Genomic DNA, 14,606 nt, shown 5'->3' on the forward strand with positions numbered 1-14,606 from the left:
GAGTACATGAGTGACTGTATGATTGTGTATATGCACCAATTTAAATCTGCAGTGGATAGTGAGTGCGGGAGGGGAACAGGGGTAAAAGGATAGCAAGCACTAAGTGTGGTATGAATGATGAAGGTGTCCGTGCAAGCCAAGTTCGGCGTACAAACAAAGAGTCCGGATGAGCGGTGGGTGGGTCGGGACAATGGCAACAGGCTTCAACAGAATACTCTTCTGAACCAAAGCTTCAAACGTGTCCACCAGCCGCCCTCATAGTCGGCGCTGCGCATCCGCGAACCGGCCCACATCTCGCCGGTTCCGAACTTGATCCTCAACTCATCGTCTTCGGCCGACGCGATGCCTTCTTCCTCGTCCGCGATACGTGATCTTCTGGAAGAGGTCGCCGAGGCGGACTTCCGGGAGCCTGCGGTGGGAAAACGAGGTAGAGGTCGTTGGGTAATGAAGGTGGGGAAGACCTTGAGGAGTGTCAAATATTCCGGGTTCGTAAGGTCGGGCGCCGTCCAAACGCGCATATATCCATCCGCGTCGCCTTCTTCAGCTTCGCCTAGCAAAGCGCCTGCAGCCGCTGCGGCGGCATTGGCGTGCTCCGAAGGAGTTGTACCAGGTGTACGTAGTTCCTCAAGCTCTTCTTGCGACACCTCGGAGGATGGCGTGAGCGTAGGGGGCTCGCCCAACGATCGTGGTTGCGCATCGGTATGAGATGGAGGCAGGGTACGGTGCGTGTCGAGGAAAGGGTCCGACGGGGCGCGGGCGCGCTTAGCGAACACCTCGGCGGAAATGCCGCCCGGCTTGTTCGCGAGCTGCCGCTGGGGGGCGAGTGCCAACGGCTGGGACTGCGAGCGCGAATGCGGCACGGGCTGCTCGTACAATGAGCCGGGACGACTCCACGTCGGGCCCCGCTTCGATGCGGGGGTGTCTTCGAAAGCGAGTACCTGGCAAAACAAAGATCAACATGCTTTCGTAGGAATGGATAGAACACGGAAGAAGGCAAGACCCAGGAACGGGGGTGCGGCGGACTTAGGCGATTCGCCACTCGCCACTCATCATAGGTTAATGCGCGCGCTGTGACGACGCCCTAAAGAAAGACCCGCACGCCGCACAGGATTCGAAACAAGAGACGAAATGGAACGAGAGGTTCCGAGAACACGCATGATCCTCGTCAGGCCCCGCAAACGCGGCAACTGCGCAGCCTAAAGAACATTAAATACCGGGTACGGCGTCATGCGAGCGGCGGTGGGACGCTCTGGGAGCGGAAGACACGAGCGGAGTAGGCGGAGACCTGCGAGCCTGCAAAGAAAGAAGAGCGGTACTCACCCCTTTGAGGACGTCGATGGCTTCGAACATAAAATCCTTCCCACTGTGGGCACCGGATAAGACATGGAATGGATCCAGAGGGTGAGAGCGCGAGTTTGAGGTGGGAGAGACGAGCCAGTGAGGCGGTTTTGCGCGTCAGGTAACGGATACGGCGGGTCATGGATGGAAGGTCCGGGATGCGGTGATAGTAGCAGTTTGTCAGCAAATGCTCGCTCGCTCACTGTCACAAGGCGACCAAAGCAAAGGGCGGCAGGAACGCTACCAGAGGGTTATTTGCGCCGAGGTGCCGCAGCCTGGACGAATGGGCTGGATCGAACCGGGCCTCGTGTGAGGCGCAGGCGTACACCCATCGGCCCCGAAGGGGCCCGAAAAAAGCGAACTAGAGGTAAACCTCGCGCTGCTCCTCTGGGAACAAATAGCAGAAATAAACGTGAACGGTACTCGAATCAAGTGATGAATGACAGCAACGAAGGGCGAAAAACCCAATCCTGCGGCAAGAACGCCACACCGCAGCACGCCCCGCCCATACAGTCCAACCAGCGGAGTAGGTAGGGACGTATCGCGAGAGTCCTAGAACGCGAACAGACTGCGAGCTCCGGGGCTCTAGGCGAGAAGCACAAGGATACGTGGCGGGGGCAATACGGACAGCCGACCATCGTAGGTGGAGAGCGCCTAGGAGGGCTAGGACCCTGACACGAAGGGTGGCATTGCCATCTCCGTCCATCCATCCGTCCATCAGAAATTGCCTGCTCCAACGATCGAAAACGTTCATGCGATGTGTTCCCGCCAATGTGAACGAGAATAGACCCATCCAGTTGTCTCCGCATGGCGATTGTCACAACGGGTGCCAAAAACGTGAAGGAAGAAAGCCCAGCAGCGGATAAGCCGCCAGAGAATTGCTGCGGCACTCCTCGAACCAACGTGAAAAGAGGATGATGTGACGACTCACGAAGCTTCCTTGAACACGGCATCGTCGATCTCCCATTCTATTCTCCGCCGGCCGGCGCCACCCAGGTGCTCCGGTATCACCTCTAGCCTCATCAGCGCCCATAAGCCCTCGAAGAAGGGCTTAGTCCCCGGCATTCCCGGCGTGCACCACCTCTGCACGAACCGCTCGAACTTGTCCAGTCGCTCCTTCTGCGCTTCCAAACCGTGCGGATCGGACCGCGCAGCAGCAGATATGGACTGACCAGGTGACACGGAGGAGAGGTGGGCAGCGTACTCGGCCTGCCGTTGTATCTGGACGTGGGCGTGATACTGAGACCGAATGGAGGCCTGGAGTTTCGCGAAGGGGGCGCGTTGAGCAGACGGGAGGGTTGCTAGTGTTTGCGTCATGAGACGGCCCGCATTGTCGTCTTGGTGGAAGTACCTGAGCAAAGCGAAGCGCCCATTCATGTGTCAATCATAGGAAGGTTAAGCTCAGATTAGACTTATGACATACCATGCTCGGCAGTGTGCCGCGAACTGCTCGATCTCGTCCTTCGCAGGTTGGTTCATGCTAGCGTTCATAGCGCGGTTCGCGGGGGGGCTCTTTGTGCGCGCCCGTCGTGCTTCCGCTCGCGACATGGCACGAGGCGATGTCGGTGATCCGAGACCGGATCGCGGAGGGGGCGAAGTGACGGGGGACGGTATTTCATAGCGCAGCAGGGTCTGAGTGTCCCCGGGACTGTAGTCCGCCGACCTCCACGACGAGCGCACGCCAGGTGAGTTCGTACGGAGTGGGGGCGGAGGCGGGCGAGGCCGAGGCGCCTCGAGGCGATATGAAGAGGCGATCATGCAAGATAAGAGGGTCGGGGGCGGAAAATGAACGACTTGATAGGCGGAGTCAGAGAGGGACTGTGTCTCGGGAATGCCGAGGACGACGAGGACGACGATGGAGGACGACGAGCAAGCGAGGCGGCGCGGCGTAAGATGGATGAGGCCAGCATCGTCACCTCTCCGAACATACGCAGCACGTGAGAGTATCATATCAGAGGACTGCATTAGCGAGGCTGTAGACGGTAGCTAATCTATCTGATATCCGATGTTCGCAAAACAATAATATATATTCCTTGCCGAACGTCGCGCAGGGATATCTTTCGTTCGTCTCGCGCAGAGCAAGATGAAGCGAATATTTTGCTCGACGATACCTCCAGCGGGTTGCATCAATGGAAACGAGCGCTAATCAGCGGCGACAATATACGAACACAGCCTCCAAAGCGTCAATCAACACGAGATCGCCGTCATTTGCCGGTTTCGTCCTTCCTTGCGTCCTGTACTGCCCGCTGTCTTGTCCAATAAGTATGGTGCATGAGCAGGGTTGCTGGTTATCGGTCTTGGTGGTCTACTGATGTTTGCTAGCCTGGTACTCAAGTATCGTGCACTGCGATGACGTGTCAAGATCTCGGCAACGGGTAAACGGGACTGCTGATATATTCCCCTGCGTGGACGGGTCCTCTCTTCATGGCTATGTAACAACCTTGCGACGCCTTGACAAATGTGCAGGATGTCTCGGTTCGGCAGGGCGTGCGAGGTGCGTGCGTATTCTCGGGCTCAAAGGACCGCGAAAGTCTCGGTTTTCCAACGGGAAGAGCCCGCTGGCCAATGACAGTTTGTCCATCGATAACAAAGTACGCGGGATCTGAAGAGCTGCGGTCAGACTACATATCGTTTCCAGCGGATAGGCCAGCGTTCATCGTCCTACATCTCCAATCACACACCGTGTCCAGGCCTTAGCAAATCCTGCCCGCGGCGGAGTTAGCCGTTCGCACCCAATCACTACGCATTGCGGCACCACCCTCACGATATCGGACGCGAAGAGTACTCTCCGTTGGGCCTCACTTTCTGGCTCGCGCTGCGTTCCCCACCCACGTATCAGGTTCACTCTTCGGGCGCAGGTGGTAGCGGAGCCCCCTCCTCACCCTCGACTTCACCGATCTCCCTCGTGCCTATGAGAACGAACGCGGAGCTAAATCGCCCAGATAGGCTACCTAGGACGCCGACCCGGAGAGCCCGACGGCTCGACGCCATCGTTGCGCTACATTGTTATCGTCTACTCGTCCATCCGGAGGGGGTTCCCCGAATGATGCTGTACACCATCCATATGCACGCTGAGGACGGAGAAGCGCAGTATATCCTAACATGGAGAGCAGGTTATGCTCGCACGATCGACTCAGACCTGCTTTGGCAAGATGAACTTCGGACTCTGTCTCCTTCGGAAGTCAGCAAAAATGTGCTGCGCCGCTCGGTGGACAACCCTGTTACATTGCCAATATCCTTCCACAAGGCTTCGTTGCCTTGCACAAACTTCTGTCCCTCCGAGATGTACCACAATCATCGGAGAGGCCAGCCTTGCCACGACTCCCCAGCGGCGGGGCTGGAATCTTAATCGTGCTATTTTAGCTTGCAAGTCCCATGGTGTCAATGACCGGCAAGTCCTTCTGATCTCGGTGGTCGTGCGACGTTTCGACCGGAACGCCCGTCCAGCCGAACTTGAGATACCCTCGAGAGGAGGCGTTTCGGTGCAGCGGGCGGTGGTATCGCATCGCTACAGTACAGTGGATCACTTGTGCCTGCACGGGACTGGAACCGACAAGCTTCTTCGTTCTCTCGAAACTCGAGGCTTCCCTCTCCATGTGCCTCGCGAAGCCCGATCTGAGGAGGCCTGTCTTATCAAATCTAGATCGTGGGTACCAGCATCGCGTTGCTCCCCCCTCTCTGCCTTCGGTGCGACAAACTCGGTACATGCAAAAATCCCCGAGGTTGATCTCGAGTGGCCCTATTGTACGTTGGGCACGCAATCTCGAAGGGCGGGGGCGATCGCTCGCGCAAGATCCTGCACATATGGCGTATTACTGTGACACAGACGCGAACGTGATTGTACCACAGACTGTGCACGAATAGTCCATCGGGCAGTTTCGCTGTGACAATCTCAGGAGTCCCAGGCGGCTGTCGTCAGTCCTAGCGAACAGTGTGTCTCGTTGGCCCTCGGTGCCGGAGACCTCCGTCCGCGGGTTGCTGAGCAAGACGAGCTCGGTATATCCCTTTCTGCAGGCCGACGGTTCGCACGCGTCTTCACGCTGGGCCATCGTCAGCTCCTGCTCTACCTGTCGCAGATGCCTCGCTACTCCTGGAGGAAGGGTGAAATGCTGGTTGATCGAGGTTATGTCTCATGAAGCCGTCGGTGTCAGTGTTGGTGAAGCGAGGTGAGGACTAGAGCGGTAGCATTCAGGACCTGGGCGCTGCAATCACACCCATCCAATGTCCGTCCTTTGGACCGCAGAGCAATATGTGGCCTGTATGACGCACACGCCCGCTCAACTGTGACAACTAGATAGGAGATAGTGTCGAGAAATGGAATACATCTGCGTTGTTCGGCAGGCGACCGAACATCGTCGGTTCCCGCTCATGAACAAGCTCTATCAGCTACTAGCGACCGCCAGAGGAAATCGAAGGTCGCGCGTCCTCGCATGAGAAACAAGATATGGAGTTCGGGGTCAGTCATGGGCGTAAGTTACGAAGGTACTCGACGTCCTCTGTCAAAACATCCGCTTGGTAGAAGGTATCTCCCAAACATATCGAGATGTACGACGACTGTTTTGATCGACGTTGCTCGGGGCCTTTGGCTCCCTTTCATTATGCGGTGACACTCGCGTTCGGACGCACTGTTTTCAGGGGTTTTCAGGGAATGCGCAAATCTTCTCGTTTTGCGGCAACGCCCATGAGTAAGGTTCCGCCGACCGCTCCCATTGGTAGTGTTGCCGCAGGGACTCCACAAGCGTGCGTATCGATCTCGGTGTGCCGTTGCTTGATGTCGAGGTCATCTGTCCTCAAGCTTCTATTGTGTGGGTGTAGGATTACCGGTAGAACTACAGTCCGAAAGGCAAGATCGGCATGTACGCAGCAAACGTGCTTTTGAATGGGATTGCTGCACGGCTCAAGCTGGTAAATGCAAGGAACAGCATTATATCCGTATTATATGACAGGTGCCGGATCTTGCTGGAGTCGTCCAGATGGTGACACCTAGAACAGGTCGCTCAGGAACGGGACGCCGCCTCGAACAACCTTCAACCCCGACCGCACGCCGTCATTATCAAGAAGGACCCTTCTCCACGCGAGCGAATCTGACCTATGGGTAATTTCAATCGACTTCGCTGCTATTCGGGGCTCGATGTATGCTTCCGGCACCCTGAGTACTGCCATCTGCCTTTACCAAAGTCTCGGAGCCACTTGTTGTTCTGTTCCTTGCAAGTGGCAGACCGTGTCTTCCCTGCACCTACCTTCGTAGATGTTGCAGGCCGGGATAAGCGTCCTCAGCAATGTAGCTCGTATTCTGTGGTTCGACGTTTACTCGGTGCCAGTGTTGCGGTCCGGTGTCCGTGGCTTGGGACCACCCGAAAGTGAGGATGTCAATGCCTCGCTGACCCGCTCTCACGGTACGTGCGATAGCCTCGCCAGAGCCACGACACTACAATCCGAAAGTAATCACGTTCCAATAGTTTCGCTCCGCCAATGATGTAGCGTTGAACATGCTAGCGGGGCCAGTAGACAGCAACATGACCCAACCAGCGTACTCGTTGTGTCGTCAAAGCATGTATCTCGCTCTGACGGCCTTGCGTTCTAGTGACGAACCGGAGTTTCGGAGCTACAGCTTCTATAACGGTCGATTGTGGACCCGTTTACTGGGTTTGGTGTCGCTCCCAACGTTGCGGCGTGTCCCAATGATCCGGTCGACGGGTGCAGCCGTGCATCGTTGTAAATGCACATAGTTATAAATCGATGACCTCTGTAGAATTGGTGAACCGAGTTGACGGATGAGCGCGGCGGTGGTTGAACGTTGAGCGCCTACATACGGAGGCGTAGCTCCACCTTCATATGGCGACGGTCGAGGCAATCATGTACCTTATAGCCGTTGGCTCCGCAGTAAGCGAGGGCGGGGATGTCTTCAGAGTTTGAGCCATAATTACCAAGAGTCTGTCGCCGTTTAGGCCACGTCGTGCGCGTTGATGCAAAGTGAATGAACGCAGTTGGTTGTTACCGCTACTAGTGCCTGGCGAACTCGCCGTGCGGGCTCATCGCGCCTTTCCTAGCTCCGAATAATAGTCAATTCGAGAGGATGTGGGCTGTTCTCTGGACGAAGACAGCTGAAGGCAGCGACTACGCGTCAATCCTATCTTCTGGTCGTAAAGACTTCAAGTAATGCGGCAGAAGAGTGATCCTGATTGCGATCGTAAGCCGTATGACTCTAAGAGACCGTCGGTGCTTGCTCACTACATCCGAATCGAAGTCATGTCTCAGTTTGTCCGGGGAAAATCGTGTGATTAACAACCGCGGAGACATGCTTATGCCGCGTTCCAGGCATGAATTGAGGTATCGGACGACAGAATCGCCGCTCCGTATCGGTGTATTGACTGACTTCGGTGCAATAGATGTCGTCGAGCCGGCAGGCTTGCGTCTGCTACCTGCCCGAATCACGAATTTGGTCATCCCCGTCGCATCATCAACACGTGTTCTGCGTCTCCGGATTATGCGCGCTACCGTTCGAAACTCGCAGGCCAAGCGCGAGCATCAGCCGTTACACGGTGTACACCGAGTCGGGCGGGCTTGTCGGACGCGCAGTATCACTGCGGTAGAAGATGACCCTCATCGAGACTCGGTTATGGTCGTTGATTCGATGCTGCGACGCGACGTAACGACGGCATTTCCGCCCTCGGATCCTGCCCGAAATCGGGAATGCCATTCGATTCGAAAGAAATGATGTCCCTGTTGCAGGATCGCGTAGATCGCGGTCAAGTTATATCGTGGCACCAAATCCTGTCCGGCGCTCCTTCATGTTTTGCTTCGCATCTGAGCCTGGATCGACCCGGAGAAAGCTGCCTCGGCGGTCGACCCTGCGTTCGCGGATCCTCGAGATCAGTGATCGAGGATAGTGTTCGAAATAATTACCGCCACAATACGGTAACGAGACACCTTCTGCTGAACAGTTTCAGGAGGATATGAACATCTTACCGACCCTCGCGTGACGTCCCCAGAGCGTTGTTGTAGTATCCCGGCTTCGAAAAGGCGTGGCCCAAATAGGCTCACGCCGGCCCGGGATGAGAACTCCCACCAATAGGAAGCTGTGAGGAGCCCTTTTCCAGGATCGGTAGTCGGGTCGCGTTACGGCTTCCCATGGCGCAGCAGTTTGGTGTCAAAGCCTATTTGCACCTTATGGGCGAGGCGTCGGTGCCTGCCGCCCCCGTTCGCCGCCTGTCGCGTCCTCCTCGTTATCCTCGCACGAGGGCCCTTCGCGACGCCTTGTCGCTCCAATCGCGTATACGCCATCGTCGTCGATCTAAGATAACGGGCGTGACGCGAAGGTCATCGGGCGAACGCGAACAAGGACTACCTGCGAGCGGGCCTCCCTGAAAGAGCATGCGGTGCGCTTCGCAATCGCGTGCCGAATGTGAGGATGGTCCTTCGTTGCTAGGTGCGCATGGCGTAGCAACATCTTCCGTCGGGGGTGCTCCCATACTCACTATCTGCTCGTAAGCAGATAGCAATATTGGCCCCTCTCTCGCCATCGGCGCGCGAGCTGCGCAGTCGAGCCAACCATGCGGTCTCTACGATCTCCGTCAGTCAACATCCCCGGCGGACGTGTATTATCATTGGGGTCGTGGCGCACCGTCGATGGCCCTTGTGGCTTCCGTAGTCAGGTCAGCCTGTGGCATCACCATGCTCCCATAACATATGGTTTAATGAACATGGGAAAGTTCTCGAGATCTGAGATGAAAGGCCTTGTCCGGAAGGGTCGAGAAACATCGCCGCCGTTCTTCACATCCAAGTGCATCCCTAGCCAAACTGTCGAATGGGACTCTTTGAAATCAAAGAAACGGACGCAAAGATCACTCCTACTCATTCACGAGTTGTGCTATCATGTCATAAGCCTCTGTAATATACCTTGTTCGAGGACGTACTGGGACCGATCGATGTTCATGGATGCGGCTCACACGGTGGTGGTGATTGTGCAAGTGCTGTCAAGTCCTCCGCCACGCCGTAAGAACCACAGATCGTACTGTGCACATCCAGTATCTCCGCGGGTAGCTACAGGATGAGTCGCGGGCATTTCCCATGCTGTCGAGTCAGTCTTCGACCTCGAATCGTGCACTGCACGGGATGCACGGAGGTGTGGCATTGCTCAATCTAAGGATATGAAAGGGTCAGGGCACGCGACTCGGACCTGAGTAGTAGATTTCTGCATACAGTATTATTGCGAGCGGCGACATTTGAGTTGCGCTAAACCTTGCACTGCGGAATAGGAGGGATTTGGAAAGTCGAGCCGCTGGCCTTTTCCTTACGTTACGGAAGATTGTCCTCTGGGTCGCCAGAGGGGTGCCACTTCATCACGGTGTGCGCAGAGAGCGGTCATGTTGCCGGTTATCAGACAGTCAAGCTTCGTTTACTCCATAGAACAACAGAAGGACGAGCGGTCACGACGCCGGCCAGCCGGCCGTTCGCCCAGTACTGACGCGATAACGGACGACGACGGTGCGCGATTCTGGATCGAACAGGCGATTCAATGAAACACGTCCAGCGTAAGATGGTCTCGACAGCCTGCAGTAGTCTCCAAGGTCGATACCTAGCGATCGTCAAGTGCATGCAACTTCGCGGTATGGGTGCGATGCAGCCATTGCACTGAACATTGACACTGCCACGATCGGACGACCATCGCGGAATTTTCCTTTCGTCGCGTCGATTGGGGACGTTTGCACCCTTCCGCAGAGTGAATGCTGATGGAACTTTGCTACTTCGGCCAGTTCACGAGACCGCACACCTTCTGGAACATGTCCGGGTGTTGTTCGTACGTTCTTCTCCTGCAGCTAGCCGCGCATATGGCCCCGATTCGCTGAACGGAGGGTCGAATCGCTTCTTCCAAGGCGCCTGATCGCAAGGGCATTCATAGATTGCATCCGATGCATCGGCCCCGTTGACGGGTCTGGCCTCGCACATTCCAGTTTCTCCAGCTTTTTTCTCCAGCCGGAGATCACGACGCTGGGTATTCAAGGCGCTTCCGCGACTCGGCACGTCGACCTGCTTCATCATGCGCAGCTCATCCACGGGGCGAAGAATAGCGTACGACGTCCACGGACTTTCGGAGCTCCGCGCGAGGGCACACATCCAGCGCGATCTGCGACGTGAGTTTTCTTTGGAGACAGGGCCTCTGTTCCGTTCGCATTATCGCGCCGCAACGGCGCCTGACTCGTTTACGGATCTAGCCCCTGAGAACGGCGAGCGTCGACTGTGATCACAGTTGTCGTGATTCATTACATGGAGGCTCCTGTCATCCCTCGACCGAGTCTGCCGATGGCACCGGCGCGCAGTGATTGCCGCCTATACCTGCATTATCGTCTCATCCCTTCGTCGCACCGATACGACGCGGGTGCGGCGGTGCTGGAGGGACCCAAGGGCGCCAATCCCGCGTCGGGCGGCGCTGCGACCGTCGCCACACCCGCGTCGCAGCGGCGGCGGCGGTGGCCACGGATCCCGCCCTCGATACCCGCCGCCGGAATTTCGCCCCAACGCGCGGCCTCGGATCTGGGGACGACTGCTGCAAGCCTTTGCTGCGCGGGTGGCTTCGTGCCTGACGAACACTCGAAGGTGCTTCTGGCAGGTGTCAGGTGTCACGCTGGTTTAAGAATCCGATAGAGTTTATGGCTGGGGTTCGCGTCGGCGTGATCTCCCGTCACACCGTCGACAGAAATCGGGTGCATGCTCGATTCTCAACCCTCTCTACGCCCGCGCTGCTGCCTGCCGCTCTTACGCTGTGTAGACATTGGGTTGCCGATGCCTCTTTCTCTTCTTGCGTTCGGCAGGTTGGCAGAAGAGTGTCGACGTCATGGGTACTAGACCAACATACTGAATAAGGATCTACCCCGCATGATCGCCCTCAAGCGCGTTCAACACGGACCCGCATATAGAGGACTTTGCCTTCGGTGAATCGGTCTTGCAGCAAGGAACCGCTCCCTTTCAGCACTGACTCTACTGGCGATATTGCGCCGCATCTAAATAGACTAACCGTTCTGGTATACGTCCGGGACTGGTGCTAAAGGCATTGATCGGTTCTGTTCAGGAACAACTGACAAGGCTCATTTCATGATAGATGACCGCCGAGAATACCTCCGGCGATCGTCCAGGATCGTTCCGTACACCAAACGCCACTCCATTATGTCGGTATCCGCGTACATTCAGGTCCTGGACATGCGTAGCGCACGCTTCGTACCAATGATCAACGGGGAGCCAAAGCGCTACATCATATCTCTACGAGTTGCGAAGCTCGAAGCGCTCACGACGCGCTCCCGGACCGGAGTTGGTTCACGTTCGCGACCTGGTTTGTCCTGGCGCTATCCCACTTGAGGAAACGCAACGGCACCCATGGTGCTACATGACACATGGCCCTAAGCTCGGTATATTTCTATCGCGTTTCAGAAGTGTGCGCACATTTATTACTCCGCGATGATGGACTGTGTACGCTACGATTATCTTGACACGTCCGGCGGTTCGGCCGATCGATCCACCGACCCGACGTATGCTGTGAGGCGCTGCGCTCCTCCTATATACGCCCACGTCGCGACGGGTATTCCGGTACGCAGCTGTTTATATCTCACCGTCGTGCGGCCAGTGGCACGTCCGCAGTCGTCTCTGAACCCCTCTGAGCGCCCGAGGGATGCTACATCGCGTTCGACACCCCTCCTGGGCCCATCGTCCCGATTAATTTCTATTTGCCTGATATCCGTCGCTCGGATATACCGTCGCTTCCCGGCCGGCGGCTCGCAACTTCCGGGTCTGGTTAAGGTCCAGCTGGTCCTGGTCATTGCTATCGCTGCTGCTGCGCAACAAAGTCCTCACCGAAAGAGGTTAAGTGGATTCGTACCGCTTAGCGGTGGTGGGTCTTTGTCGCTTCGCGCGTCGGTGGTGACGTGGAGGCGAGCGCGTGGCTGCGCCATTGCGCGCTCGAGCGAGAGTGCGATCGCCGGACGAGCGCTTTGTGCGTCGGTGTTCGGCTTGATATAGAGGTCCTCTGATGCCAATGTAGGACGACTGATGAGGGGCAGATCCTGCGTAGATCATCTGCTCGATAATTATTGGGGAGCTCGTATTTTACGTCGTAGCGCGGTGGATGCGCACGATTTGCATCGGGTCGAGGGCGGTTTCACATTTGTTTTTTCATCTGTCGCTGCGGTGGTACCGCGGCCCATCTCTTGATTCGAGCGTCATTGTATACTTGGACTCGGAGTGTACGCTGTATTGGTACAGGCAGCTTCAGTGACAGCAATCGCTGACGCACTGCGCTCTCGCGTGCCTGAGTTAGTAATCTGAGATCAGGAGCGTGCTTACCGCATTAAGTGGCCGATTCGGCTACAAAAACTCATGGCCAATTATGGAAGTTGAGGAATGCCAAGCCACCCGCGTCGGTGCTTGAATTTGAAATGGCGTTATCGTGATGGTTTTGCGGAAGCAAACTTTGTTGTCGCGCTACGTTCTTGCTTAGACGGCGTGCTGCGCAGTTGTGCGCCAAAGTATGGAGAGGTATGACTACTCTCGACACGGTTGGGTGCAGGGACTACGACCGCGTATATATGTTGGAGAGCTGCACGGGGCGGCAGCGATTAGCTAGACGAAGGGGAAGCTAAACCGCGATTTGGACGCGCTGCACTGCTCAATCGCCCAGCAGCAACCTCGGTGCGTTTTGGTTTACGTAGCGACATGACGAAACCGGATCGACATTTGGGACGCGCTTACGCATGCGCCCGCGCACGACACACTCACGATCCCAGAAATAACGGACGAGAGCGAGAAGGTCGTGCGTTTGTAAGAATAGTCGGGTCTGGGGTAGAGAAGAGCAGCGACGAAGTTTAATCTCGAGTCGCGTGGCAGACGTTGGATAACTCCGGTATGGCCTGCGAGAGGGAAAGGAGGAGGATCCTTCCCACCGCGAGAGGGGGGGCGAGGTCAATTGGCAACGCGAACGCGGCCGATTAGCACGACCCGCACGCGGTCATTGGAGGAGACAAAAGGGGGTCGTGACGCCCCGTCGTCTGCGGCGGGGCGCGGGCGGGGCGGCTGGTTGGCCTGGCATACCACGGGCATTCTCTCGCGTATCCGACGTCGGGGGTCGGGAGAAGGGCTGGCCCGCGGAGCGGCTGGGAGCGCGCCTCCGGTTATTTGGAGGCAGATTCTCAGGAAGGCTCCGTCGAGAGACGGATTGGGACGGAGTGTCGCGTCGGCGGGCTGGCAACGTGCCGTAATGCCAGTTTCTGGCTGGCTGGCCGTTCGGAGGGCGCCTGACTGGCTCGTGGTGCGCGCTCCGCAGCAGGCTTAGGAGGCACCAGCCGCGTTCGGACGGGTGCGAGAGGAGAAAGCACCCGGGGCGAGTGAGCATGTGGGCCGAAGTTGCGTGCGCGGGTTGGGTTACGGCGTGCGTACTACGGGGGCGATATGTTGGGTGATGCTCGCTGTTGCGGTCACGGCTGGAGACTGTCGTTGCCGCTGCTAGGCTGGGTTTGTGCATGGGCCGAATGGGATCCGCGGACGGGTGTCGGTGCCAACGGCGCTCTGGGCTGGACGAGCCGTCGATCTGACATCATGGTGAGGATAGGTCAGACGGTCGGTGGACGGTGGCGTGCCGGGGGGTGGCGCCGGCGACCTAGTCGCTCGGTAGAGGCCGAGGCGAAGGAAGTGGTGGCATCTGAGATGGGCTGGCTATTTCCGCCGGCAGACTCAGGGCATCACAAGGTCGCGATAGACGGTGCAGGGGCCAATGGGGGCGCGCGTCCGAGTGTGAGCGGGAGAAGGCGTGACGCGTGACGCGTGACGCTGGTGCCTCGGACCCTTTTCGCCGCTGGACGCGTTGATTGATGCAGCGGCCAGGAAGGGCAATTGAGTGGGACAGCCTCTGCCGTATTATGGCATACCTCCCCGGACGACCCAAGTTATAAAACAATCCCCGCCAACACAAGTCTCCCCCCGCCCCGCCAGCATCCCCGCCCGCTCGACGCCGCCGACGCCGCCCTCGACGCCGACGCTCCGTCCCCACCGCCCCACCCGACCCCGGCCTCCGACCCGGCGACCAACACCATCCACACAGCACCGCGACCATCATCAGCGGCTGATCGGTACACCCAGGTCTTCCCCGCGTCGCCCATCCCGCTCCTCGACGCCGCATGGCCCAGGCTGCCTGGCTAACTCCCGGAACTGATCGCCGCCCCGACTTCCGCATGAACGTCGACGCTCCCTCCGCCCCTCGTCCTCTACCACCACCGTCCGAGCTC

The 14,606-nt window shown here is 57.6% G+C and overlaps 3 protein-coding genes across 3 annotated transcripts; 2 read left to right on the top strand and 1 right to left on the bottom strand.

The window, feature by feature from the left end:
- Positions 1-203: 203 nt before the first annotated feature.
- PUNSTDRAFT_99015 (uncharacterized protein) lies at positions 204-3,193 on the bottom strand (the record flags this gene model as incomplete). The annotated part of the gene is made up of 5 exons (XM_007381230.1): positions 2,762-3,193; positions 2,270-2,689; positions 1,321-1,363; positions 608-938; positions 204-562 (listed from the first exon to the last, which is right to left on the bottom strand). Exons 1-5 carry the CDS (start codon positions 3,094-3,096, stop codon positions 204-206), a joined length of 1,488 nt encoding a protein of 495 aa, XP_007381292.1. The 5' UTR covers positions 3,097-3,193.
- Positions 3,194-10,641: 7,448 nt separating this feature from the next.
- Positions 10,642-11,013, top strand: PUNSTDRAFT_131921 (uncharacterized protein; the record flags this gene model as incomplete). Its single annotated transcript, XM_007381231.1, has 2 exons — positions 10,642-10,935; positions 10,984-11,013. The coding sequence occupies 2 exons, from the start codon at positions 10,642-10,644 to the stop codon at positions 11,011-11,013; spliced, it is 324 nt and encodes a 107-aa protein (XP_007381293.1).
- Positions 11,014-13,920: 2,907 nt separating this feature from the next.
- PUNSTDRAFT_131922 (uncharacterized protein) lies at positions 13,921-14,520 on the top strand (the record flags this gene model as incomplete). The annotated part of the gene is made up of 2 exons (XM_007381232.1): positions 13,921-14,115; positions 14,206-14,520. 2 exons carry the CDS (start codon positions 13,921-13,923, stop codon positions 14,518-14,520), a joined length of 510 nt encoding a protein of 169 aa, XP_007381294.1.
- Positions 14,521-14,606: the final 86 nt, after the last annotated feature.

This window comes from Punctularia strigosozonata, assembly GCF_000264995.1.
Source record: "Punctularia strigosozonata HHB-11173 SS5 unplaced genomic scaffold PUNSTscaffold_3, whole genome shotgun sequence".
In the NCBI taxonomy this organism is placed as follows: Eukaryota; Fungi; Basidiomycota; class Agaricomycetes; order Corticiales; family Punctulariaceae; genus Punctularia; species Punctularia strigosozonata.